Source organism: Vulpes lagopus, chromosome 21, assembly GCF_018345385.1.
Source record: "Vulpes lagopus strain Blue_001 chromosome 21, ASM1834538v1, whole genome shotgun sequence".
Taxonomy (NCBI): Eukaryota; Metazoa; Chordata; class Mammalia; order Carnivora; family Canidae; genus Vulpes; species Vulpes lagopus.
Genome location: NC_054844.1, coordinates 32921093 through 32948259, shown reverse-complemented (window position 1 = coordinate 32948259; position 27167 = coordinate 32921093). Strand labels below are relative to the sequence as shown.

The 27167-nt window shown below is 34.4% G+C and overlaps 1 protein-coding gene across 4 annotated transcripts in view; it reads right to left on the bottom strand.

Moving 5' to 3' along the window:
- Positions 1-27167, bottom strand: part of CNTN1 (contactin 1) — a 348668-nt gene that overhangs the window by 114611 nt on the left and 206890 nt on the right. For all 4 annotated transcript variants that reach the window (XM_041736681.1, XM_041736678.1, XM_041736680.1 and 1 more), the window contains 7 exons: positions 26273-26372; positions 25935-26116; positions 20295-20419; positions 19534-19651; positions 12758-12908; positions 7564-7691; positions 7101-7276 (listed from right to left, as the gene is read on the bottom strand). In XM_041736681.1, coding sequence (XP_041592615.1) covers positions 7101-7276; positions 7564-7691; positions 12758-12908; positions 19534-19651; positions 20295-20419; positions 25935-26116; positions 26273-26372 — 980 coding nt within the window. The remainder of the gene's footprint in view (positions 1-7100; positions 7277-7563; positions 7692-12757; positions 12909-19533; positions 19652-20294; positions 20420-25934; positions 26117-26272; positions 26373-27167) is intronic.

The following is a 27167-nucleotide window of genomic DNA, read 5'->3' as shown; positions in this document are numbered from 1 at the left end:
GATAATGTTCTGTTCTTAAAAACAAAGTGAAAAAATTAGATATATATATATTTTTGGAATATGCCAGCTAATGATGAAATAGTGTATTTCTAGTGTGATATTGTAAATAAAACATCGAAGTTCATAATGTGAAATTATAAAATTCTTAAGATATCAAAAGATTACATGCTTATTTCTTCCTTTTTAAATTTTAAATACTTGCAATATTTGCCAGAATAATTACTGCAGTAATGCTTAAGTATGCAAGGAGTTCTATGTAAAACAAAGGGGACTTTGCATGGATTTTTGGAGATTCTTCGAAGCTTGTACATTTCTGAACAGACTTGCTGCTAGTGTCCTTAATCTATTAGCATTGACATCAACAAATGCTTGCTAAAGACCAGACTATGGGGTATTATGCTAGAGAATAGCCCTAGCTGACATGTTCTCTACACAGGAAGTATAATGATCTAAAAGAAGTCAGCACATGTATAGACACATCTAGTGAACACAGATACCTTCCTCTGTGTTTACTGGTAGAAAATAGTAAATAAAAGGTAACAGTTAGGTGTAAGTAAAGGTCTATTTGGGTAGTAAAAGGAAGGTCAGTGACAGAGTAAAGTAAAACAGAATGTTCTATCTGCTTATTAGAATGCTCTAATTCTTATCAATTAATTACTCTCAAGAGCATAGAAAGGATTTGGCAATAGGTAGAATGTCTTTGTGAGGTTTGTGGGAGTCACAGAACTATGTTAGGGCACTATATATGTTTTACATATTTCTCTCTCTTACTACCTTTCAAAATTTAAGTCTTTATTTTTTTAAGATTTTATTTATTCATGAGAGACACAAAGAAAGGCAGAGACATAGGCAGAGGGAGGAGAAGCAGGCTCCACGCAGGGAGTCCAAGATGGGACTTGATTCTGGAACTCCAGGATCACAACCTGAGCCAAAGGCAGACGCTCCACTGCTTAACCCAACCAGGTGTCTCTCAAAATTTAAGTCTTAAATCATGAAACACATGAAGTCTATCATCTACTACTCATATTATTTTGGAAAATGTTTTAGATAGCCTCTTAAAATTTTTTTTGTTCTAATCATTCTCATCTGCTCAAAACAATATAATTTATCTTTGTTTCTGACACATCATGCTTAAATCTTTCAGCGGTCAGTCCCTTTATTTCTAAGTCTCTCTTTTTTCATCTTCCTTGGGAGTAGCATTTCTCAATCTTGGCACCATTCACAATGTGGACTAGATAATTCTCTGTTGTAGGGGACTGTCCTCAATATTATAGGATGTATAGCAGCACCTGTACTAAACAGGTGTCCATAACATATAGCCCTCTTCCCTCCTCCTCATAGTTGTGACAACCAAAATTGTCTCCACATATGGTCAAAGTCCTCCAGGGAGAAAAATTGTTCCTGGTTTAGAATCATCATTTTAGGGCTTGCATCATCTTACTGTGCCTGCTGATCTTCTCGATTTTCTTCAGCTCTAATTTGATCCTTGCCTTTGCCTGGAATATGGTTTGAGCTTCCTTTTCTCCTCCAACCGTTACCCCATAATTCTGGACAATCTTTATCTTCTTGCTCAGCAGTAACAGAGAGCCAATAACACTTTTATTATTGTTGTTCCCTCGTCACTCTTCCTTTCCTCCCACCACTCTCTCTAGATGGATGTGCAAAAGCAAAGTTTCTATTCAAATTCCTAATATATTCTGGTATGAAATATATATATCTCAAATTTAAGCACAATTTTGTGACATGTTCCAGATAATTAATATTTTCTCTTCTTTCTTTATTTTAAAAATATTTTATTTATTTATTCATGAAAGACACAGAGAGAGAGAGAGATTGAGGCAGAGACATAGGCAGAGGGAGAAGCAGGCTCCATACAGGGAACCCAATGTGGGACTCGATCCCGGGTCTCCAGGATCATGCCCTGAGCTGAAGGCAGATGCTCAACTGCTTGAGCCACCCAGGTGTCCCAATGTTTTCTTTTAAATAGAAAACCTCAGAGTAAGATATATGTCTTCCTTTGTTTTGAATGGTGTTATCTGTACAGGTAGAAAAACACACAGATACCTCCATACCTAAAAGAGATCATAAAGAATTGCCTAGAACTAGAGACCACCTGAAACTATCTATGTAGACTTGATTTACAATGTATTGCAAAACTTGCTATTAGTATAGGGAGATTAAAGTAATTTGGATAACCTTGGGTGAATGTATAAAGTTCATTAAAACAAAATTACAGAATAAATTAGGAGTTGAACACTATGGTCTTATAGTGCTTCAAACAATGGGAGGGGAATTATTTAAGGAGACACAGACAGGAGTATTAACTAATGGCTTAGAAACTGGAGCAGAGGAGTCTTCAGGGTCTGTAGTCAGACCACCTTGGTTTCAGATCCTTCCTGTCACCAACGCGTGGCAGGATCACTTCAGACAAATCATTTAACCTTTCTAATCCTTATTTTCTTCATTTGAAAACTGAGAAAAATCACAATAATATGTGTTCCATAGAGGATTGCTGGAAAGATGAACTGAGAAACACATAAACATTTAACTCAACGCTGGCAAAACAGAAAGCACTCAATAAATGTTGACTGTCACTACCTCTCTCGTACCCCTACGAAGGAAGTAGCCAGAACTTTTTGTTTCAGGCTAGGTACTCAGTATAACAGCAGTGCAAGAATTAAAGTATGAGAATTGAGATTTATAAGCAGGAAAAAAAACTATACAGCAAAAGTCTTTGGAAATTTTAATGGGGAATGATTGCTATACACAGTATTAATAATAACTGCTTACAATCTGCCAGAATTTGTGTCGAGCACTTTATAGGCTTTCTCTCATTGAATCCTCGCAAAAATACTACAAAGTAACCAATTTCACAAACCCAGTGAAGCAACCGGAATGAAGTAAGTGAATTATAAAATTATAAAATACTATAGGGAGGGAAATCTGAAGTTGAGAGAGGTTTAATCATTGGCTCAGAGTCACACAATAAGTGTCCAAATGAAGCCTAGAGCCCAGGACCACTGTGGTAGAGCCTCTGAACAATCCATATGCTATTTATAAATTCAAAACAGATACATAATAACTTCCTGCTGAATTACAATTTAACATTTATTTGCATTCAGAGAAACAGATAAAAGCTACTATAGGGGCAATAACGAGAATTGGAAAGTTTAACTCCTATTGTTAACTAAGATAATGGCTCTGACAGGGAGATTATTCAATAGTTGAAAAAAACTGACTCAAAGCAGATGTCAGAAGTTGGATTACTATTGAAAAAAAGTAATTTCCACAAACCAGGCATCACCATGGGAGAGGCATAAAATGGTATATTATGAATCTGTATTTTTTTGGGTGGATAGTCTTAAGTCCTTTCCAGAACAAAAGGAGTTATAAATTAAATTGATAAGTAAAATGATTCTCTGCCTTTTGTATTTACTCTAAGGGAGTAAAGTAGCTATTGAACTGGAAAATCAAAATAGAACCCATTTTTATAGCTGGACTTGAATAAGTTATATATTTGCCACATAACTTTGACAGAATAAAAGAATGCCAGATAAACTGCTTTTAAGTTTATTGTGTCAAAGATTCAATTTTTAAAATAATTTATGATTCAAATATATTTATATGTATATAGTCTTAATATCCTCCTATGCATAAGTTCAAGTTCAAATTAAATATTTACTGAACTGTTTACATGGTAATATAACATTAAGTGAATGTTTATTAAATAACTGAAAGAATAAATGAGATAACAGGCAAATAACTTACTTTTTTCTATAATCAGTATTAAGTGTTTACACACAGCTTTAAAAGAAATATCTATATACTTTTCAAATAATTAATTCAAGAGAGTTTTTCATGAAGCTAGATCATTAAATGTAATGGCAATGTAATTTTTAGTCTTGGGGAGTTCACTATAAATTCTTAAATGTACCTCTTCAAAAATGTACAATTGCTTTTTTCCTGTTGATTTTATGGATATAACTGAAAAAGTATAAAGTAGAAAATTTTAAATCACCTATAACTACATATCTTAGACCATATAAGTATGGGAACATGTATTTGATTTTATAAAGCTTTAAGTCCCAATTATTCCAGGCTTCGAAATTTGAAATCTTATGCAAGGTTGCCACATGGTGGTCAATGTCAAGAATAGCAAGCTAAAGTAAAAAAATACATGACATTGAGGAAAATTTATCATTAAAACTAAATTGGAAAATACGAACTTACTTCATTGAAATGAAAAGCTTAAATTTTTATTTATATAATATTTCTTAATTAATTACAGTTTCTGATATTGACTTTTAGCAGTTAAACTTATTAAAACTAATGATGACAATGACATCAGTTTTGATAGCTATCAAAATATTTACATTTGAATCTTAAACTCACAGAATACCTCTGATTTATTTTATTTTATTTTTTTCCTCTGATGTATTTTGGATTGATGCCAGTGTTTATTTCATTCAGTGTTTTATTCACCCTAGTGCCCATCACTGTTCCTGCATGTGGTGTATGCTTAGTACAAAGTTTTAACTGAACAAATGATATTCGGTAATTCAAATGTTACCAGAATCAAATAAAACATCAAAACATTACTTAAAAAACAACAACAAAAAAGGGACACCTAAGTGGTTTAGTGGATTTTACTCAAACTTCACGTGGTGCATTTAGGAGTGAAGTCTGACTTTGAAGTTTGCTTTAAAAGAGAAGGAAGATGCAAGGGAAGGCTTTATGGGTCCTAGGTTCCAAAGATAGAATTAAGTTTAATTATTTATTTTAAAATAAATTTCTTGTCTCGGTTTTTAAAAGTTTAAAAGAGAACTGAATTGACCTGCCCATCAAACATGCCACAAATGTGCATTTGATATTTTTACTCAATTAAGTTACATATTTAGCCAGTGAGCAGGTTTCCTACCACTGATTATTACCTGGTGGAATGAAATGAAATGTGAGTTGGTGAAGCCAGAGAATGGCCCTGCAGTTAGGTTCTGCTCTGGATGAGCTGAGCGATAAGTGTATGAACCTCTGTGGCTATCATCAGCAAAAGGAGTCCAGTAAGTAATGACCAAAGTCTTTTATGTTTTTGTGATCCAATTTATTATCTATTTCTTAAATATTATTTCAGTTATTTCTTTATTTTCCTCCCTTTTTTAAGCTATCGGGCTCTTTTTCTTTTTTTTCCCTCTCTTCCTCTTTTCTGTCCTTTCTCTCTTTTCCTTCCTTCTTTTCCTTCTTCCTTTCTTAATTTCTTTTTTTTGGGGGGGTGGAAGGGAAACATTTATTTACATCAACAAATATAATGCAACTGTTATTTTGAAGAACATAAAGAAGCTCCACAAATGAACTTTCAGCTTCATTTAGTACAATTTAGACCCCTACATCTTTTTACTTCATTGCAGCTGTTAAGTAGCTACTTGTATGAACTATAATTGTCATATTTTTGAAATTACTCAATATAGAACACCAAGAAACTAAGCAAAGTAAAAAATCTGTGTTTTTTTAAGTAAGATCTTCGTTTAGCTCACTTTTTTTCCTTAAAATGAGTAAAAACTGAGTAGCTTGCTTTACTTGCAAAACAAAACACAATTTGAAATTATTAAAGATATCAGTGCCAATTTTACTAATGTTGGGAACATTTTTTTTTTTTAATTTTTATTTATTTATGATAGTCACAGAGAGAGAGAGAGAGGCAGAGACACAGGCAGAGGGAGAAGCAGGCTCCATGCACCGGGAGCCTGACGTGGGATTCGATCCCGGGTCTCCAGGATCGCGCCCTGGACCAAAGGCAGGCGCCAAACCGCTGCGCCACCCAGGGATCCCTTAATGTTGGGAACATTTATGATTAAGCATATAAAAATATTTTCATATGTAAGAAATATCACAGGGTATTATGTTAAAATAGTTCCCTGCTAATTCCCAGTTGTTATTTTTTTAAAGTGTAAGTTTCCTTCAGAAATTGAAAGATAATCATCAGATTTACTGTAAATTTACAGATATAGCTACATCTGTTAGCTTAAAATGAAAGGAACTGAATTTACAGTTAACATGTAGAAGGCATAAACACTGATTACTGCATTAGTAGTTGTTTTATGAATCCATCTAATAAAAATTTAACAAGAAATGTTTCCATCTAGGTAAAATCAGCCTCACTCAACTTGATTGAAGCTTGTTTTGGCTTTTTATAGTGTAAAGTTCTAGAAAAAAAATTTTTTTAAAGAGCTAGACAATTTGAAAACATACTACTATTATACGCACGTATCAATCTTCAGATTTCACAGGACTTAAAAACATTAAATATTTTACTATTCTACTGAGTTAATTCAAACTTTTGTTTCTATATTGATAATTGACTTATAAAATTAAAATTCGATTTCTTCACCAAGCATAGTCTCTAAGTAGGTCATTAGGCTCCTAACCAATTGCCTTTCTAGAGAATAGGCTGGTAGGAACAGTGGACAATTTGTTGCCTTTTAAATACAGTTGGCCTTGAACAATACAGTTGACCTTGAACAATACAACTGACACCCTGCACAGTTGAAAATCCACTTATAACTTTTGACTCTCCAAAAATTTAACTACTGAGAGAATTTCCATTGACCAGAGACTTTTTCTCATTGAAAAAATGAGAAATGAGAAAAGTTCATTCGTGAACTAGTTCTCCAAACCCTCCTGTATACATATTTTGTCTATTTCTTAAAAACCTCAAAGAATAAGAAAAATGCCATAAAGTCATCATTATAACAAAGGATAAGTTCTACGCTCTTACCTTAATTAAAATGAACATGAAGGCACTAGAACCTAGACTACGGATACAATGAGGCATAGTACACATCAATATAAAATTGTATTATAATTAAGGGGAAAATGGACCTAAAGCCCAATAAATATTTATTGATTAATATTCCTACCAGAATCCTTATGGCTGGCTATTTTTAATAAGGTTCAGGAGTGCTACAATTAATATAAGGAATCCCATGAAAAGCTTTTTTTTTTTTAACCTGTTTTTCAGTGTTGTAAATGCTTATAGTAATAGGAGCTGCACTGCAGACACATAGGGGTCACTGGAATGTAAATAAGATGAAACTTGAAACACATACCATAAAATTCCGCTGGTAATGAATGTTCTCTTTGTTAAAATCAATCACATAGCCATTGAAGGACCAAATAAATGTGAGATCCAGGGCGGGATCGAAGGAAGCAGCACATTGCATGGTGGCATTTTCTCCAACAGTAATATCAGCATTAATTGGAGCCAATATAATCCGTGTGGGATCTATACATATTTTTAAAAAGGAGGAAAGCACAATTCAAGAAAATATTAGATATCATATTAGCTGGCACAGTAAAAGAATAAAAATCAATGTATTTTTATTTCTCTGAGCAAAGGGAAAGAAATTTAAATTCCAGGAACAATTTCATTAAGCAAGAGTTTTGCCCAAAAGGCAAACTTATCAGTACATGAACATCTTAGAAGTTTACCACCCAATCTTGTCTTATAGTATATTAGGAACTGAGCACTATTAAATGAGATAAAATAATATTATTCAAATGGTTTCTTACCTGTAATAACAAGAGTGCCAGTGTTATTAGCCCTCCCTCTATTATTTTCTGCAAAGCATGTATAGATACCGCCATCATTCCTGGTGATGTTATTTATTTCCAAGCTGCCATCTTCCCAAATGAGTATTCTATATAAATGAAAGAAATATATTCCTCACAAAATTATTTTCATGCAATATTTTATTATTCTGTCTTAGATTACAAACACTATCTTTTGATCATTACATTTTATACAAATTAGTTGACAGTAAGATTTTTTTTAGGATGGAACATTCTAGCCTTTGTTTATAATATACTTTTTTTCAGCATTGAGAACTTGTTTTAGAAAGCTGCCTTCATCTTTTTCTTGGACTACTGCAGTAGTCTCCAACTGGTCTCCTGCTTCTACCCTTCTACCCTTCTATAGTCTTTTTTTCCACTTAGCAGCCAGACATGAAGACATAAGTGACATACGTCATACCATGTCACTCTTCCGCTCAGTGATGTCACTCTACCAGCTTAATGCACTCCAGTGACTTTCCATCTCGCTTATAGTAAGAGCCACAGTCCTTTGATTCCCTTTCAGGTCCTGGACAATCTCACAGGTTTTTGCACCTTCAGCAAAGCTTTGCTTAATAATTCTAGTTAGTATTATAATGCATGCATGCATGCACATCTGTGCATGCACATGGCACTGCTGCTGTCCTGGCACCCTCATTATCCCAACTCTCTTTCAAGACTTTCTCTCCTAATATGCATTCCATCAGTCATACTTTGGTTTTACTTATTATCCTATCCTTCCATTAGATGGTAACATCTTAATGTCAGGATTTCGTATCTGCCTTGCTTGTGGCTGTTTCTCCAGCAGGTAAATATCCATTAACTCATTCATTTATTCATTAGAAAGAAAAATCTGTGCACCAGGAACTTAGGAGTAAGACCCTAATCACTGAGTATGACATCAATCAACCTTTTCTTGAATGAATGCACTTCATGGAATTTAATTGAAGTAAATGGTTTGTTGTACACCACCATAAAATGACTTTTAAACTTAAGCTGTGGAACAGCCTCAAACCAGTCACAGGCCTGAGATAAATGAGCCCAGGTCTTCCATAAATATGAACACAGGACTTCAATTCAGACATTAAAGTTAGGACAAACTGTCATCTCCACAGCTATGGAGAAATGCAAACATGATTCTTTAGAAACGTTTAAAGAAGGATATTCTAAAACCTCCTTTATTATCAGCTTTTGTACCAGATTAATTTCCAGAAAATTCTTCTTTCAATGAAACCTAAATCTTTTATGCTAATAGAACCTAAGTCTATTCCCCGTCTGCCTCTTCCTTAGAGGCTAGAGACCAAAAACTCATTATATATAACTTTATTATATTATATAATACCTTGCATTTTGGTTCAATATTGAATTGCCTGTCATCAGATTTTAATGTTCTTTAAAATATTATTCCCAAAAACTTAATTTATCTCTGAGGCTTGGAACAACACTTGCCAAAAATTCTCCATATGTTCCATTTTAAGGGCAGAGCCTGATAAAGGAAAAACACTGTATATCTATCCTATTAATAAAAATATCCATGGGATCCCTGGGTGGCGCAGCGGTTTGGCGCCTGCCTTTGGCCCAGGGCGCGATCCTGGAGACCCGGGATTGAATCCCACATCAGGATCCCGGTGCATGGAGCCTGCTTCTCCCTCCGCCTGTGTCTCTGCCTCTCTCTCTCTCTCTGTGACTATCATAAATAAATAAAAAATTAATAAAAATATCCAAATAAGAAAACATAAAAAATTCTACCAGCAATAAATTACAGGATTCCCTTTTGTTCCTTTAATTATCCACTTCCAACTTAAGTTCATTTCAGAATACTTCTTTTGAAAAAACTAGATTTTATTTTTAAGTAATCTCTAGTGTGGGGTTTGAACTCACAACCCCAAGATCAAGATTCCAAAGTTCCACTGACTAAACCAGCCAGATGCCCCTAAAGTACTTTTTATTCCTTGAAGAGAAACCGCAGTATCAAAATAATATAATCATAAAAGTAATCAGTTGCTACTGTAGAAGCTTAGGAAGGTGCCTCCTAGTTCTCCACTGTAAGGATTGTAGTTGATCACAGCCCCAGCAGCTGCACTCAGAAATCCATCATTGTGTTTGAGCCAAGGCCACACTTTCCATAGGCTTCTCTCAGCCAATGACTGGACCTGGAAGAATTTTAAGGCAGACCTGTTTCTAGAAGCATCAGACTTTTATGGGCAGTTTGAGCTGGAGGACTTGCCAGTGGCCTTACCATACTCTCTCAGATATGCTCTGCAACCCAAATCATTTCCATGGCCCTTCTTTCTCGCTTCCCTTTCTCCTCATCTGGAATCAGATCTGCATCTCGGTCAGGTGATGGTGATTGTTCATACCTTTACCCAGGGCCTTCTCTATTTTCCCTCATAGCATTGCCATTAATAAATTTCTTGAATACTTAATCCCACATTGGCATCTGCTTCTCCTTGAATCCATATTAACCAGTATCAACATTAATGTGCCACACTTTTTTTCTTACTAAAATCTAGAATAAGTCCTTAGCCAATGTTCCAACCTACTACCATTTAATTATTTTACAAGTGAAGCAATGTAAATTATAGATGAGAATATTCATCACATTAATATTTTTTCATATCAGCTCTCAATTAATCTTTAGCATCTTTATGCTTCTTTATGTCATTCACTTCACCTATACTTTCAGATACGTATTTCATGACACTAAAATTAATTTTTGGTAAGAATATTTAGGGAACTTGATTTTTCTGTAATAATAGTCCCTGTTCCTAAGTCAATGTATATTAAAGTCTTGTGGCCTTATCCTTATTTTCGTATAATGTGATATGGATAAGCAGTCCAACAAGTAAGAAACTACTTGGTCTTTAATAAATTAGTCACTCACTTTTGCCAAAATTACTCCAGGATAACCTCCATCTTATTCATTAACTGTTAAAGCATACTAACTCTAGATAAGAAAAGAATTTGGAGATGCTCTCATATAAAAGTCTCAGATAAAGATCACTTTAGAGCTGTTAATAGTCCATTAAATATGAAATGAACAACTACAAATAATTTCTGTTGTAGAAAGTATATTATCATTTAACCCAAAGTAAGATCATACAATTGAGAACCTAATTACAATTCATCAAGGTTTATGTTTCCTTTCCACTGATTGGAAATATTGCATAAACCATTTTACAAGCTACTAATCAAGTGCTTGTAATAACTTTGCAACCTGGAACCATTTTTTGTAATTATATTAATCAGAATAGGATTACAGTTAGGCTTAAAGACAGTTATTCAGGCAACTCCTTGAATATTATTTTTAGAGAAATATTTTATTCCTCTAAAAATAATTTATTAGCTGAACTTTTCTTTATGCATACTATTTTGCAACATTTAACTTTATTTTTACATGAAATATTGTATCTATTATAAAGTAGTTCTTAAAACCTGAATTTTTAATGGATTAAAGTAGTGAGCAAAAATTGGATTTATGGACTCTTGTCAAGAAATAATTTGATTCAAAGTCTAAAAATATTCTGATTTGATTAAAATATTAAGATTTTAGGAGCTAAACCTTTTTTTCCCCTTTTTTGAACATATGCTGATATTTAGGATAAGCAAGTCCATAAAACATGGTTCTGAGAAATCCTTTGTTGGACAGGCCTATCACATTGGTCCTCATCAGAAACAGAGCCAAGTTTTTTTGTTTTTTTGTGTTTCCCAATTAAAGGAGAGAGTTACTAGTGGGGCTAAGGGGGAATGCTGTGCCACAAGTCTGTGGCAGAAGTAGGAACCGACAAATAGACTACCTTTTGATCATAGTCTCTGCATTGCTCATTGTCCGATTGTTAATGTTTCAGCAGAAAAGCAAACAAATCAATTCTTCCTTTTATACCAGTTCTTCTACCATCATTTTGCTAAAGTCTTAAAAATTCTTAGTCAAACATACTCACTTTAAAAGTTAATGTTGCAGGGAAGTATGCTATTCCTGTGAGCTCCCTCTCACCTGCCCCAACCTATCCCTGTCCCATACACAGCCATACCTGTGATCATCCTAATAAGAGAACTGTGTTAGCATGTGTTCATTCCATGTCAACTTATCACAAGTTCAAATTTCAGTTTGGAGATAATCAATATACTTTCAAAATGCTACTCTAACCCTTCCAGCCTTTAGAGACATCAAAATAGAGAAAATAATACCCATCTTACCTACTTGTTTAAATTACTGTGAAGAATATCTCTTATATACTTTTGCTAGAATGTTCTTTCAATAGACAAAATCAACATTTTCTTCTCTTATTTAAGCCTTTGTACAGATTCTGTTACTTAGAGATGAGGTTCAGGACCCCTCACAAAAACATTATTGATAATCTGGATTATTATGCCTCATCTCTTAAAACTCTTCTCCATTTTCCTCTAAGGACCAATCATCTTGATTTTAGGCCTTACAGTCTTCAACATCCTATAATCTCTGCCCTGGGGCCTTTGTACATGTTCTTTTCACCGCCTGAAATATTTCCTTCTCCCTCACATTCACATCCCATTTCCTAGCCTGACTTTCTCTTCTCCATACTTTAGTACCAAGTATTACCATATCTTCTTCTAGGAAATTTAAAGAAACTGTTCAGTATGGTTTTTAAATACTATGCAAGTCACATTTTTATCTTAAAGCTACCAAAACATGTGTACTGGTCTACTTGTTTGGAAGATGAGAAATTCCTATTTAAAAAGATGGGAAGGGGTTATTTGTTCTTTGAAGTCACCTTTTTAAAATTTTTCCTATTGAAATATTTAATACGCTAACTGCATAAAATTAAAAACAAAAATACATGGATATAGAAGCCCTTGTTAGGGGAAAAGTAAGTCAGAGATCATATTTTATTTCCCATTGTTCATTTCTTCCCCCCTGAGGCCTTGGGCAATTGACCAAAAATTTCTGAGTCTCAATTTTCTAAAATCCTTATAAATTACAGAAGTCTAAAAATTGAACTTGATTAAAACAAATAACAGTGAAGGATAAGTGCCTCTGTTTATCTTAGAATTACGATATCTTCTGTGGAGAAAAGTTAGAATAAACAACATTTACATTAGTCCTATTCAAAGTCCTCTTTAAATTGACTTTTGTCAAACAGTAAATTGCAATTGGATTCCTAGTTTTTGAACTGACCTGCTGCTATTGACAAGCCACTCTGTCCCTTTACTCCATGAAAATTTTGGTTTAGGTGCTGCTTTAGGTTTGCATTCAATTATGACCCTTCCTCCTTTAGCAGCCAAGATCTTTTTCTTCATAGGATTCATTTCAAAAGTTGGAGCCAAAGCTAAAAGGAAATAAATTATTATTTTTCTTTTTTGCTAAAAAGGAAAAAAAACCCTCACATTTCTTCTATAGCATCTTTTATTCTTTTGACAGAAAATATTAATCTCACCAAATATTATCAGATATAACCAAACACTCCATATCTAGTAATAATATTTTTTTATTTATTTAATAACTTTATTGATATATATTTTACTTATAATATAAGTAAAAATTCACCCATTTAAAATATGTACAAAGCTTAGTGATAACAGGATCAATTAGAAATTTTCATTATAATCAAATTATATATATTTACCCTGAAGGTAACAACTAATTTTGTTGGTTTAATTGCACAAAGAAAGTTAAGTGAAAGACTGGAGGAATTTGAACACCATTATTAATACTGACATATGGTCATAATCAATACCCTCAACCACACTTTGAGTGAACTGTCTCCAGTATACAAATGAGAGAACTGATATCTATTATGATTATGTAATTTGCCAAAGGTACCACGGACAGTATCAGGTAAGATTCACAATTGAATCCATTTTCTTCTGATTTGCAAGCATGCTCTTTTCATTAAGCAATGATTCCCCTTCATTATGCACAATTTATTGAGTACCAACTGTGTGCAGACATTGAGGTACTAAAATAAATAGATTTCTTCCTTCAGACCTACTTGCAAAAAGCTATGGGAGTGGTAGATGCAACTAATTGAGGAGAACATGCTATAGCTATAGCTTCCCTTTACATCAGAGTACAGAACAATAATTATGAAAATAAGACATAGAATCTCATAAAAAGTTACTTCATTGATGACATGCTCTATCTTTCTTTAGATTCCCTACATCTGGTTCATTTCTCAATCTCCTTATATTTTAGCAGATTTCAGAGGGATCCCATCCATTTATTTTTGCACATCCAATCATCTTTATGTAACCATATCCTTTTTGGAGGCTTTTCTAGGCCCAAGTAGATCATTACCCAGATGTTGGCTCTTCCTCTGGAAGATTGATTCCAGATGTGAGTTTCGAATTCTATCTGTGCATCAACATAATCTGATCATCTTGATAAAATGTTGATTAAGTAGGCCTGGGATGGACCTGAGACACAGCACTTCTAATAAGATCCCAAGTGTTGCTATTGCTGCTGCTCTGTGGGACACACTTTTTATCCCAAGTGTGGCAAGAATTTATCCCATCGTTTCTTTAGTCTGGGTTTTCATAACTGACAATAAATAAATAAGTAACCAACCAACCTGTGTTGTACACCTAACACAGTGTGTGGTATTTTTATAGACCCAATAAATATTTTGGGTGACATATTATTTGTCAAATATGAGAGACAATTTAATGGGATTATATTTTAAAAATCTAAATTCATCTGGAAATGAGAATTTTTCTTGAGTCAGTGAAGGTTTAATGAAATAGTTGATTTGGTACAGTTGTTTAAATGACTTCATACTTAACTAATATTTGAATTTATAGTGACAAAATATAGACTATGTTCCTATATATTTTAGAAGTAGGAAAAAATAAGGGAATATTTTTCCCCCAAACTAAAAAGAGGACATGCATTTTTTTTGTCTCTTTCATTCTTTACTGTGCTTATTAAAAGAATGGTATCTGGTGTAGAATAAGCTCCCCCAAAATATTTGGTCCATGAATAAATGAATTATCTAGATGACAAAGGAAAAGAGAAAAGCACTATTTCTAAAGGTAATAAACAAAAATAGATGGAAACAAAATAAAGATTCCCGGAAACATTGCTCTCAGGCTGAAAATGCTCAGTTTGCTTAATTATTATATTGATAATCATTAAATTATTACAAGATTTTGTGCTTGAATATGGAGAAAACTTTCAGCTTGAGCTGTTAAATTTCTATGTAATTTTGTAATGTATCTTGATAAACAAATTTTTATAAAGAATAGTTAACATTTAGGAAAGTATTTGAAATCACTTCTTGGGGATCCCTGGGTGGCTTAGCACCTGCCTTGGGCCCAGGGCGTGATCCTGGAGACCCGGGATCGAGTCCCACATCAGGCTCCCTGCATGTAGACTGCTTCTCCCTCTTCCTGTGTCTGTGCCTCTTTCTCTCTGTGTCTCTCATGAATAAATAAATAAATCTTTAAAAATAAAAAAAATAATAAAGTCACTTCATAGCTCATATGAGTCAAAATGATTTTACTGCACTTCATACCAAAGTAATATTATGAAGCCTAGGCCTGAATGTTTGCTTGATACCCAAATAAACTAGATTAAATATACTAGCAAGGAATTTTTACTTTGGGGGGAATAAATGGAATATGATCCTCAGCATTATAATAAGAGGCAGGTAAAATTAAAGTCAAGAAGGCCTCAACTTTTTAAATTTTTATTTATTTATGTTTTTAGAGAGAGAGAGGGAGAGAGAGAGAGTGCACTAGCAGGGATGGGCAGAGGGAGTAGGAGAGAGAATCTTAAGCACACTCCATTTTCAGTGCATAACCTCACATGGGGCTTGATCTCACGACCCTGAGAGATCATGACCTAAACTGAAATCAAGAGTTGACACCTAACCAACTGAGCCACCCAGGTACCCAAGCCTCAACTCTTTTCAAAGGTAATTTTCTTTAATACTTTATTGCAATTATCTCATTTCCTTTCATATTCTTTGAGTGTCACCCAATTTGTAGTGATAACAGTGTTTTAAAGAATTTCCCTTTGGTGTAGTAATAATAAAACAGGCCACAGTGAGTCATTGCTTTATCTTTTTGGTAATCTTTTCATTTATAAAAGAGAAAGCCTGGCTACCTAGATTCATGTGACTAAAGCTGATGACAACTATTTCAAATAAAATAAAAAAGGCATAATGCAGTAAGACCTTAAATAAAATACTTGTAATGAAAGTAAGAAGAATGTAAGATTTATGGGGTAACACTGAGAAATTTAGTAGAAGTGATAAGAATGTAAGATTTATGGGGTAACACTGAGAAATTTAGTAGAAGTGATAAGAAGAAAGGATGTAGTGACTTGTGTCATTCTACAGAACAGGTTTTTCAGGAGATGATGTGGATCCAGGTGAGAGATATGAATTTAGCTTCAGATACTCTAAGTTTGGGTTATCTGTGAAGTTACCAGATGAAGATTGCTAGTAGGAGGCTTTATGATGAGCTTGAAACGGATTATAAAAATCTGGGCCAGTGCTATAAATTAAAGAATCATTGATAGTTAATGAAAGAAGAAGAAATTATGCAGGATTTTTAAAAATTTAAAAATAATAATAATTCTGGAATAATAATAATATGGAAAATGTGAAAAAGTGAGGAAGAGAATAGAATGGATTCATAGGAGGAGCTCTGGGAGAGAGCAGGATTTCTATCTGAGCAGAGGAAGGGGTAAAGAGGAGAAAATGAAAATGATTGAAAAGAAGTAATCTGGGAGGTATGAAAGCATGGAGTCATCAAAGACAAAGAAGCAGAGAATTCAAGAATAAAACATGAAGAGGCAGCGTGAGAACTACGAACACATGTATGCATATGGAGAAGAGATACCTGTTCATATCAAGTATCAGGGTAAGTGAGAAGAAATGAATATAGGGCAGGGGTAAAGGGGTTGCAGGCATGCCTTAGAGATATTGCAGGTTAGATTCCCGACCACCCCAATAAAGCAAATATCATAATGAGTAAAATGAGTTTTTTTTTTTTGTCTACCAAAACATGTAAAAGTTCTATTTATACTATATTATAATCTATCAAATGTGCATGACATTATGTCTAAAAAACAATGTGGATAACTTAATTTAAAAATACTTTGTTGCTAAAATTGCTAACCATCACATGAGCTTTTAGCTAGTCATATTTTATTTTTATTTTTATTTTTATTTTTATTTTTATTTTTGCTGGCAGAGGATCTTGCCTTCATGTTGATGGCTGCTGACTGATCAGGGTTATGGTTGCTTAAGGATGGGGGTGTCTGTGCAATTTCTTAAAATAAGATGACATTGAAATTTTCCCAACTGATTGATTCTTCCTTTCATGAGAGATTTTTCTGTAGCATGTGATGCTCTTTGATAGCATTTTACTCATAACTGAACTTCTTTCAAAATTGGAGTTAATGCTCTCAAACCCTAATGCTGCTTTACCAAATAAGTTGGTGTAATATTTGAATTCCTTTGTTGTCATTTCAATGATCTTCACAGCACCTTAACCAAGAATAGATTTTATCTCAAAACAAAACAAAACAAAACAAAACAAAACACTTTCTTTGCTCATCCATAAGAAGCAAGCAACTCTTCATCCAATTAAGTATTATCATAAGATTGTAGCAATTCAGTCACATCTTCAACTTCTAATTCTAGTTTCTTTTGCTATTTCTAATATATCTACAGTTTCTTCCTCCACTGAAGTCTTGAACCCCTCAAAGTCTCCATGAAGGTTGGAATCAACTTCCAAACTCCTGCCTAGGTTGATATTTTGACAGCTTCCCAAGAATCATGAATGTTCTAATGATATTTAGAATAATGAATCCTTTTTAGAAGTTTTTCAATTTACTTTGCCCAGATGCATTACAAAAGTCACTATCTGTGACACCTAGAGCCTCATGAAATGTACTTCTTGAATAATAAAACTTGAAAGTCAAAACTGTTCTTTGATTCATGGACTTCAGAATGGATGTTGTGTTAGCAGGCGTGAAAACAACATTAATCTCATGTAGGTCTCTGTCAGAGTTCTTGGGTGACCAGGAGCCTTGTCAAGGGGCAGGAATTTTTTGAAAGAAATCATCTTTTTTTCTGAGCAGTAGTTTTCAACAGAGGGCTTAAAATACTCAGTAAATCATTCTGTCAACAGATGTGCGCTGTCATCCAGGCTTTGTTGAATAGTAACAAAACATTCACAGAACACAGACAGATTAGATTTGGCATAATTCTTAATGGCCCTATGTTTTTCAGAAAGGCAAATAAGCATTGGCTTCAACTTAAAGTCACCAGCTGCATTAACCCCCAACAAGAGTGTTAGCCTGTTCTGTGAAGCTGTGAATCCAGGCATTTACCCCTTTTCCCTGGCTCTAAAAATCTTAGATGGCATCTTCTTCAGCTATAAGGCTATTTTATCTACATTGAAAACCTGCTTAGTGTAGCGACTTTCATTATATTGGCTAGATCTTCTGGGTAACTTGCTGCAGCTTCTACACAGCAGTTGCTCTTTCACTTCTCACTTTGATGTTATAGAGACACCTTCTTTCCTTAAACGTCGTGAACCAATCTCAGCTAGCTTTAAATTTTTCTTCTACAGCTTCTTCACCTTTCTCAGCCTTCACAGAATTGAAGAGTTAGAGCCTTGCTCTGGATTAAGCTCTGGTTTGAGGGAATGTGGCTGGTTTGATCTTCTCTTCAGACCACGAAACATTCTCCACCTAAGCAATAAGGCTTTTCTGCTTTCTTATCATTCATGTGTTCACCGGAGTAGCACTGTTAATTTCAAAAACTTTACTTTTGCATTCACAACTTGGGTAACTTATTAGTATTAGAGGCCTAGCTTTCAGCCTATCTCAGCTTTTGATATTCCCTCCTCACTAGCTTAATCATTTCTAGCTTTTGTGTGAAAGTGAGAGGTCTCACTCTCTTTCACTTGAACACTTAGAGGTCATTGGCCTAATTTCAATATTGCTGTGTCTCAGAGAATAGAGAGGCCCAAGGTGAGGGACAAAGATGGGAGAGTGGTCAGTTGGTGGGGCAATCAGAACACACACATTTATTGATTAGGTTTACTATCTTATATGGTGTGGTTCATGGTGCCCGAAAACAATTCTAATAGTAATATCAAAGACCAATGATCACAGATCAACATACCAACTAAAATAATAATGCAAAAATTTGATATATTGTGACACGGAAGATACAAAGTAAGCAAATGGTGTTGGAAATATGGCACCTATAGACTTACTTGATGTAAGGTCAGCACAAAACTTTAATATGTAAAAATGCAATATTTGTGAAGTACCAAAATATGAGGTATGCTTGTTTTTGGAAAAGACAGAAACTTATTCCTCTGGATGGAGAATATGGAAGGGTAAGTGTAGCAAAGATTGAGATACTTTTGAATGAGGGATGGGAAATTGAAATATTTTATTTCAAAGGGTTTCAATTTTCATGGAGGAGTAAGAAAACAGTACCAAAGTCAGAGTCAGGGTAGGATAAAAAGCTTGAGGAGTGTCCTAAAGATTCTAAGTAGGTCTAAATAGCAACTGTAGGGCATGAAATCCAAAGAATTCTAAAACAAGTAAGTGTTCAAGATCCATCTGAGACTGGGTCACATGCATTGTGAAAGCATCAATCGTCACAAGGTGATTTTCAGGGAGTATTTAACAGTCCAGACACAGGAGAGAATAAGACTTGTGAAAATTGGTATGTGTAAAGTTTGCTTTACCTTTAAAAAATGTTTAAGAATATTGTACTCCATGTTGCCTCTCATTTATTTACTGTCCTCTAATAAGAGAAAAAAAATGAAACAATAATACCATCCTGTTCCAAACCCCAATTTGAAAGTTTTTAACTTTAGCAAATCAAGGAATAATCAAATATTATCTACAGAAACCCTATGATCATTGCTGAATATATTTTTTCTCACTGAATGTTAATAGAAACTAGAAATGATACTGACCCAAGATCTTCAACTCCGCATTTGCATAAATGGCTCCATGTGTGTTTTCAGCTATGCACTGGTACATGCCAGCATTTTCGAAGGTCACATCATATAGTCTCAGTTCCCCTTTATGATACTGAAAAGAACACAAAGTAAAATACATTTCCTTGATAAACTTTAATATAAAGACTTTATATAGATTTGGGCTCATTTGACTTTTCACTTGGATACATTATTTTGCCACCACTTTAAGCCGAATAGGGTAGGATTTTCATGGCATGGGAAAGTAAAACCCACTTACCATGCCCAGTGGCTCTTGTTAAATTCATCCTACAGAGCTGAGAGTCCACTTTTTCCCTCTTGGCCCAGCTGGGAGATTACAGAGGGAAGGTAGAGAAAGGCCCCACTGCTGCTACTTGTCCCCAGGGCTAAAGGTAGAACCTTCCCTCTTACCTCTGTTTCTGTGGGGTCAGGGACATAGTGGCCAAAAAAAGAGGACAATATAAGGTAGTAGAGATGGATGAGAAGGAAGAAGGGTAAAATGTGGAACAAAGGGAAAAATAGAGAAAGAGAGAGAAGGTAGATATAAGATTGCAGAACGTTGATTAAACTGAAAGAAGTTATTTTATGCTCACGTTCTTATCTGCCTTTTTTAGAAGACTTTTTAAATTTCAGGGCCCACATACCCTTATTCTCTTGACTCTCTTGTTAAATTTATCCCAGGACCACTGGGAATGTTGCCTGAACATGGACCCAAGAACTGCAAAACATATACATACCGCATATCCATTTTTCAGCCATCGGATTGTAGGGATGGGCTTCCCTGTGGCCACACAAGGCCAATAGAGATCACTGCCTATATCCACCTCTGTGTCATTGATATGCTCTACCCACTCAGGAAATGCTGAAAAGTAAATAACATTGTAAATGTCAAATGCAAATCTCAACACTCATAATAATCTCAAGAATATAAATACTACATTTAGTTGACCTTCTGGAGAATACATCATATATTGCATTTGCCATAAAATCAGTGCTGGAGCCTTTGAAATTTTATTTCCATAGGTTTACAGGTGAATTTTATCCTACATTGTTATAAAGTGATGTAACTATAATTCAATTCATAATTATGTTTCTATTTGTTTGTTTGTTTTTAGATTTATTTATTCATGAGAAACAGAGAGAAGCAGAGACACAGGCAGAGGGAGAATCAGGCTCCCCTCATGGAGTCTGATGTAGACTCGATCCCAGGACCTCGGGATCATGACCTGAGCCAAAGGCAGACACTCAACAACTGAGTCACCCAGCCGTCCCTATTTTTCTATTTGTGAACTATGTGTTTTGTTAGAAAGCTAATTTATGAATAACACTAACGTAATTGATTTTTTCTTATAACTTAAATCTTTCAAAATGACATTTAAGGTTTTACAGAATTATGTCTTCATTAATTATGACACTCTGCCTTCCCTTTATGAATAAAGAATCAAATTTTTTCCACTCCCTCAAGTATCTTCCTTTTGATGTAACTTTCAGCTAGTGGCCACTGTCATATCTTACTGTAGTATTAGAAAAATGACTTGATCACTTAAGTACTCTTTAAATGTTAGAAACTACATACAGTAGTTATAATTGCTGATATCTATGCTTGAGTGAAATCGATTTCAACTTCCTCATTTGATCTGAGCTTCTGGTAGCTAAAGAAAAATAGTAGGTATTTCCCAAAAGAAAATGTATTTCTAGATAGCAAGCAAATGAACAATGTGATTATCTTTCTGAGCATTTGAGTTATTTAAGTTAAATAGTTTAAATAAATGTAGGTAAACAAGTTAATATAAAATCAAGATGGAGGTAGTAGGTAGGAGGAGAAAATTTTGAGTGGAGGGTAGTATTTTATTTTCTTTGAAAAAGAAAACTTTGATACATACATTTTATGACAAAATAATATATATAACTTATAGAAATGCATATAAATAAAAAAGAACATAAAACATCTTTATGATCTCACTGAACCCCATCAGTATTATATATATATATATATAATATATATATATATAGTATAGTATTAGTAATAATATATATAACTTATAGAAATGCATATAAATAAAAAAGAACATAAAACATCTTTATGATCTCACTGAACCCCATCAGTATTATATATATATATAATATATATATATATATAGTATAGTATTAGTAATATATATATATATATTAGTATATATTAGTATATATATATATATATTAGTATATATATATATATAGTACTACAATCTGATTTGGTATATTTTCACTTTTTTATTAATTTTTATAACTTGTAGTTATAAAAATTAAATATGCATAAGAATGTTATGTTAATTGATAGAGGTTTTATTTTGTATACAATCTTGGCAATAAAACAGAAATATGAGCACCTTTCCTGCCTTGGCCTCAAACAAGTGACACAAGATATCACATTAAAAAATACAATGAGAAGAATAAATAATTCAATCAGCTTGATACATTCTATGATTTAATTATGTAACCTTCTGGTTGTTTGATTAGACCAAAAGATAAAACTGAGTACCTTTGATTAGTAAAGGAGAAATAATTGTTCCCTAATATTCCCTTATAAATATCTGCTCTGTCACCTTGATTCTTCTAAGGAATTAGATATTAGACAGTTTAGAACTCTGCTAAGAACTTGGTGTGCAGTTTTCTTAATATTTATGAATAAAAACAGATGTATAAGCTCTAGAAACCTGGTAAAGTGACAGCTTTATTTATTTATTTATTTATTTATTTATTTATTTAGAAAGATTTTCATTTAATCATTTATTCATGAGAGACACACAGAGAGAGAGAGAGAGAGAGAGAGAGAGCAGAGACATAGGCAGAAGGAGAAGCAGGCTCCCTGCAGGGAGTCTGATGTGAGACTCGATCCCAGGACCCCAGGATCACATCCTGAGCCAAAGGCATACGCTAAACCACTGAGCCACCCACTCATCCCTTGACAGCTTTACTTTAAAAAACGTAAGAGTCTAAACAGAATTTTCTTTACTTCAGGGGGCTACCCAGATATACTTGATATGTAGACAGTGAATTTTGTTCATTTGCTATATGTACAAGTCTGGAGTTCAAAGGAAGTGTCTGGGTCAGAATTCTCAGGGTATAGAGTCTAATTAAAGTCTTGATGATGAATGAAAGCATAAAGGTTGTGAGTGAGATAGAGGAGACTTTCAGAGACAAACCCAGATTGCTCCCATGTCTGAAGGGCATGGAGTGAGGGGAAAGCAAGTGGTGTACAAGGACATTAACCAAGCATGGGTTTCAGATGCCAACCACAGAGAGTAAATGGTATAGAAGGATAGGGTTAATGGTGGTGACTGTTGCTGTTGGATCAAGTAAGATACAGCTGAGAAGTAGCCATCCTTTTCAGCAACATGACATCATTTGTGGTCATGAGAAGAAAGATTCCAGCAAAGAAGTAGGGATAAAAATTAAATAAGAATACATTTTAAAAAGAAATAAAATGAAGACAACATTTTTAGAAAGTATAGGCAAAACCATCAATATTTGTATTATCTTTTAGGGGCGACAAGAAGGGAAATGGAGCAACTGCCAGAATAAGGAAGGAAGAAACAAGAGCCACTATACATTGACGTGAATGATCCAGTGAAGAAAAAAGATTGGTTTTGTGTAGGGAGAAGGGATTGCTGGAATAACAGCCTTAAGTAAGCAGGAGGGTAGAATCAAGCACATAGTAGAGGTGCTGGCCTCAGATATCAGCTGAATCCATAGCAATAAGAGATAAGGTTAAAGATGCTGGTAGATGTGGGGTTAGAGCTTGTGGAAGTTTTAACTTGATCTTTCATTTTCTCTGTGAAAGAAGAAGCCAAGTTATCACTAAGCACAAGGTTGGAGGAGTTGTTAAGTGTTTAAAGGAAATTGTGGAGGCATGAGAAGATCATCCAAGAGAATGGGAGTAAGTGGACCTAGGGAAGTATGGCATAATTGCCAGGCAACACTAAAGACCCACTTAAAGTTAGAGATCACTAATTTAAAATGAATTAGAATACTAGTGTATATCTCAAGTCATCCTCAAGTTTGTGGGTTTAGGCATTGGTAGGCAGAGAGCTAGATTCTTCTAGGGTTAGCCTTTTACAAAGGTAGTAGAGAATGGTGAGTGTGCAGGGGAACAATAATGACTGATCAAAGATTTAGGGAAGAGGCAGGGAGGGGTTAGGGAATGTGAAAGAAAGTTGTTAGATTAATTGATAATACTTCCTGGTAGAGTTGAAGGGTACTAGAGACGCTGACCTGGAAAGATAGGAGATAGTAGTTAGTGAAAGATATGTGTGAGGGGCACCTGGGTGGCTTAGTCGGTTAAGAGTCTGCCTTCAGCTCAGGTCATGATCTCAGGGTCCTGGAATCGAGCCTCATGTCAGGATTCCTGCCAGTGGAGAGTCTGATTATCCCTCTGCCCTCTTCCCAGTTCATGCTCTCTCTCTCTCTCTCTCTCAAATAATTAAATAAAATCTTTTTTTTTTTTTTTAGGAGTTAAATAAAATCTTTAAAAAAAAAAAAAAAACAAATGTGTGAGGTTGAGATCATAAAAAGAGTATACCTTTTGGTAACAATGAAGTTTAAAGTGTGGCCATGGGAGAGGGTTGCTGAGGTAGGTTGAAGGACATGGTCTTTAGAGGAATTCAATAGAACAGGGAAGCAAATCTACTAAAAAATAATCATGGTTTAAGTTGATTTTGACATCAAGAGGAGTGTTCTACTTTGTAAGACCTGCTAAAAGTAAAAGCTTTAAAGAAACTAGGATTGTCCAGACAGATTGTTAACTGGACATGTAAAAGAAAAAAGGAAGATAGTTAGAACAGGCATGAGGAACAAGAAGAGCCGTTATATTACAAGTCAAAGGGGACATGAGAGCTGTGGAAGAAAAATTAGCCACTGCTTGAGAGGATTACAAGAGAAACAGTGTCTTTAAGGGAGAATCACATTTTAGTTAGTGAGAAGTTCAGCGTAGAAGTTATGTAGAAGTTGAGAATTTAGGGGATTGTGATGACAGCAGACTGTGTGTTATAAACAGCACAGTGTAAAGGTTTCAGAATTTGGGGTTGGGAGGAGACAGAGACTGAGCAGATACATGCAGAGTTGTGTGGGTGTTAAAGTTCAGGTGTCGAGGGAGGCCTAGAGTCCAACGGCATATGGCAAAATGCGTCTAATCTTGGTGGATTCTATGAGATAGTGGTAGTGAGGATGCATCTACCAGGCCACTGGAGGTACTTAGTTCATCCCTGTGTAGACAGAGGCTTGGGCTCTGGGTAGGGGCCATAATGCTGTCTCCTCATTCTGGTACTCCAATTTGGCTAAGGCATCATCTCCAGTTTTTTCTACCAACTATCTTCTCAGCATGGCTAAGGTATCCCTCTCCATAGGCTTTCTCAATATCCTATGTAAATTTCCATAGTGCACTCATGGTTTTCTTTATAACTATGTATGCATATGTGTGTAAATGCATATGTGTGAAGTATGTTCACTTGCCTGTGTAAACTTGTATAAATTTGGAGGTTTTGTATAGAGTGTGAGTACAGTATAAATTCCTCAAGGACAGAGAGAATATTTATCTTATCTATTTCTCCTTGTTCCTATCATAGTGTGTGCCTCTGAGTAGACATTAAATGTATTTTTATCCTTTAAATAAATAGTCTTATTGAATGAAGCCTTAGACATTTACTCAGTTGTGATCTGTAAGTTTTATATTGTGGAACATTATAGAAATGATTTCATTCTTAAAAGTTTCAAGTCTTCCTGAAAAACAACATTCTATCCTCCTAAATATAAGTTTATGGGTCTGAATCAAACACTTGTGCCAAGAAAATTGTGTAAAAAAAAAAAGGTTTCCTTAGAGTAGTGGTTCTCAAACTGTGGTTCCTGGTCTGGTAGTATTAGCATGTCCTAGCAACTTGTTAGAAATACAAATCTTTGGCCCCAAATAGAATTTTGTAACTCAAAAATGCTGGGAACCAGATCTGTGTTTTTAACAAGCCCTCCATGTGATTTTAAAGCATGCACAAGTTTGCAAGCCAGTAGCTTGAACCAAGTCATAATTTCTACAAATAAAGAGGTATTAGAAAAAAAAGAATGAAGGGAATATATAAGTTACATTAATTGTAATTTCTAAAAATTATCAAGGATACTACTACCAATCCATTGATATTAGTATGATGGTAATAGTATAAGTACATAACTTCTATAAGCCATATTTGAGACTTAATGAGATGTAAGATAAATATTTTCTCTTTTTGCATAATGTAATATACATCACTGATTTAAAACTATTATTCATTATATGCTCACTTTTCAAGTATGGAAATGGCTATAAGTAAGATATTGCTGTAATTTATAAAAAATTAAAATAACATGTCTACCTTGAACATAAATTCTTGCCTGGTGTTTATCCTTTCCTCTATTGTTCTCAGCCTCACATTCATATGTGCCTTCATCTTCTAGCTGAATATTGAAGATCTTGAGGACAGCCCCAGAGGTGCTGATCTCAGCAGTACTTGGCATTGGTTCTAGGACCTTCCGCCATCGAATATCAGGAACAGGACTTTAAATAGGAAATAACAAAAGCTAAGGGTCTACAACATTTCAAAGTCAATTACTTTGTTAGTCTATAGCTGAACAATTACATCATTTATTTCCTAAAATGGTACAAAAATTAATATATTTCTATATATGTTAATAAAAATATAGGTATACTTACTTGCCAAGTGCGAAACACTCTAATGTCACGTTTTGTCCCATCAATGCATATATGTCCTTGAACTGAACTACGATATCAGCAGGGTATGGTTTTGTTGTTCCTAATATTAAGAAAAATACAACCGTCCACTAATTATTAGGCAGAACGAATAGGATTTTTTCAATATTGTGACTTTTACAGAATTACTTCAATATGCAAGGCATTTCTCTGTACAAGTACTAGAAAATATCTGATCATAACACAATGAACAGATTTGTTGATGCACAGTATGTATATAGCATAAATTTCATCAAGTATTCCAATCATATTGGCTCATTCTGACAGCTGTGTAACTCATCGGACTCAATTCACAAAAAAAAAAAAAAAAATCCAAGATGTCTTTAGAGAGCATCAAACATGTGTAAAACATTGTGCCAGGTGTTACTTAGGAAGGAGAAGAAACAAGAAAGCAAATGAGGAAGAAGAGAAGAAGTAAGAGAGAAGAGGAGAAAGAAAGAAGACAGGCAAGAAAAGAGGGAGAATAGAAGAAATATGGGCATATGAAGATGGAGGCAAAGGGAAACAAGTTGAAAAGAGGGAAGGAGAGAGGGAAAGAAGAGTGTTTATTCAGATATTACTGTTCTCATCAATATAGTTATTTTATTGAATTTGTTGAGCACACGTGTACTACTGGGTATATTATTCCCTTAATCTTACATGGGGAGAAATAGGTTCAAAAGGTGAAATACATTGTTTAAGATTGCAATGTGAACATATACTGTATGATACCAGGGAGACAGATAGATACAGCATGACCTAAAATACAAGCCAAAACAAAAATAAATGGTCTAAAAGAGTGGCAGCTAAGGACGACTGTTGAATATGCAAGGGTTAAGGGAATTTCAGGCAAGAAGAG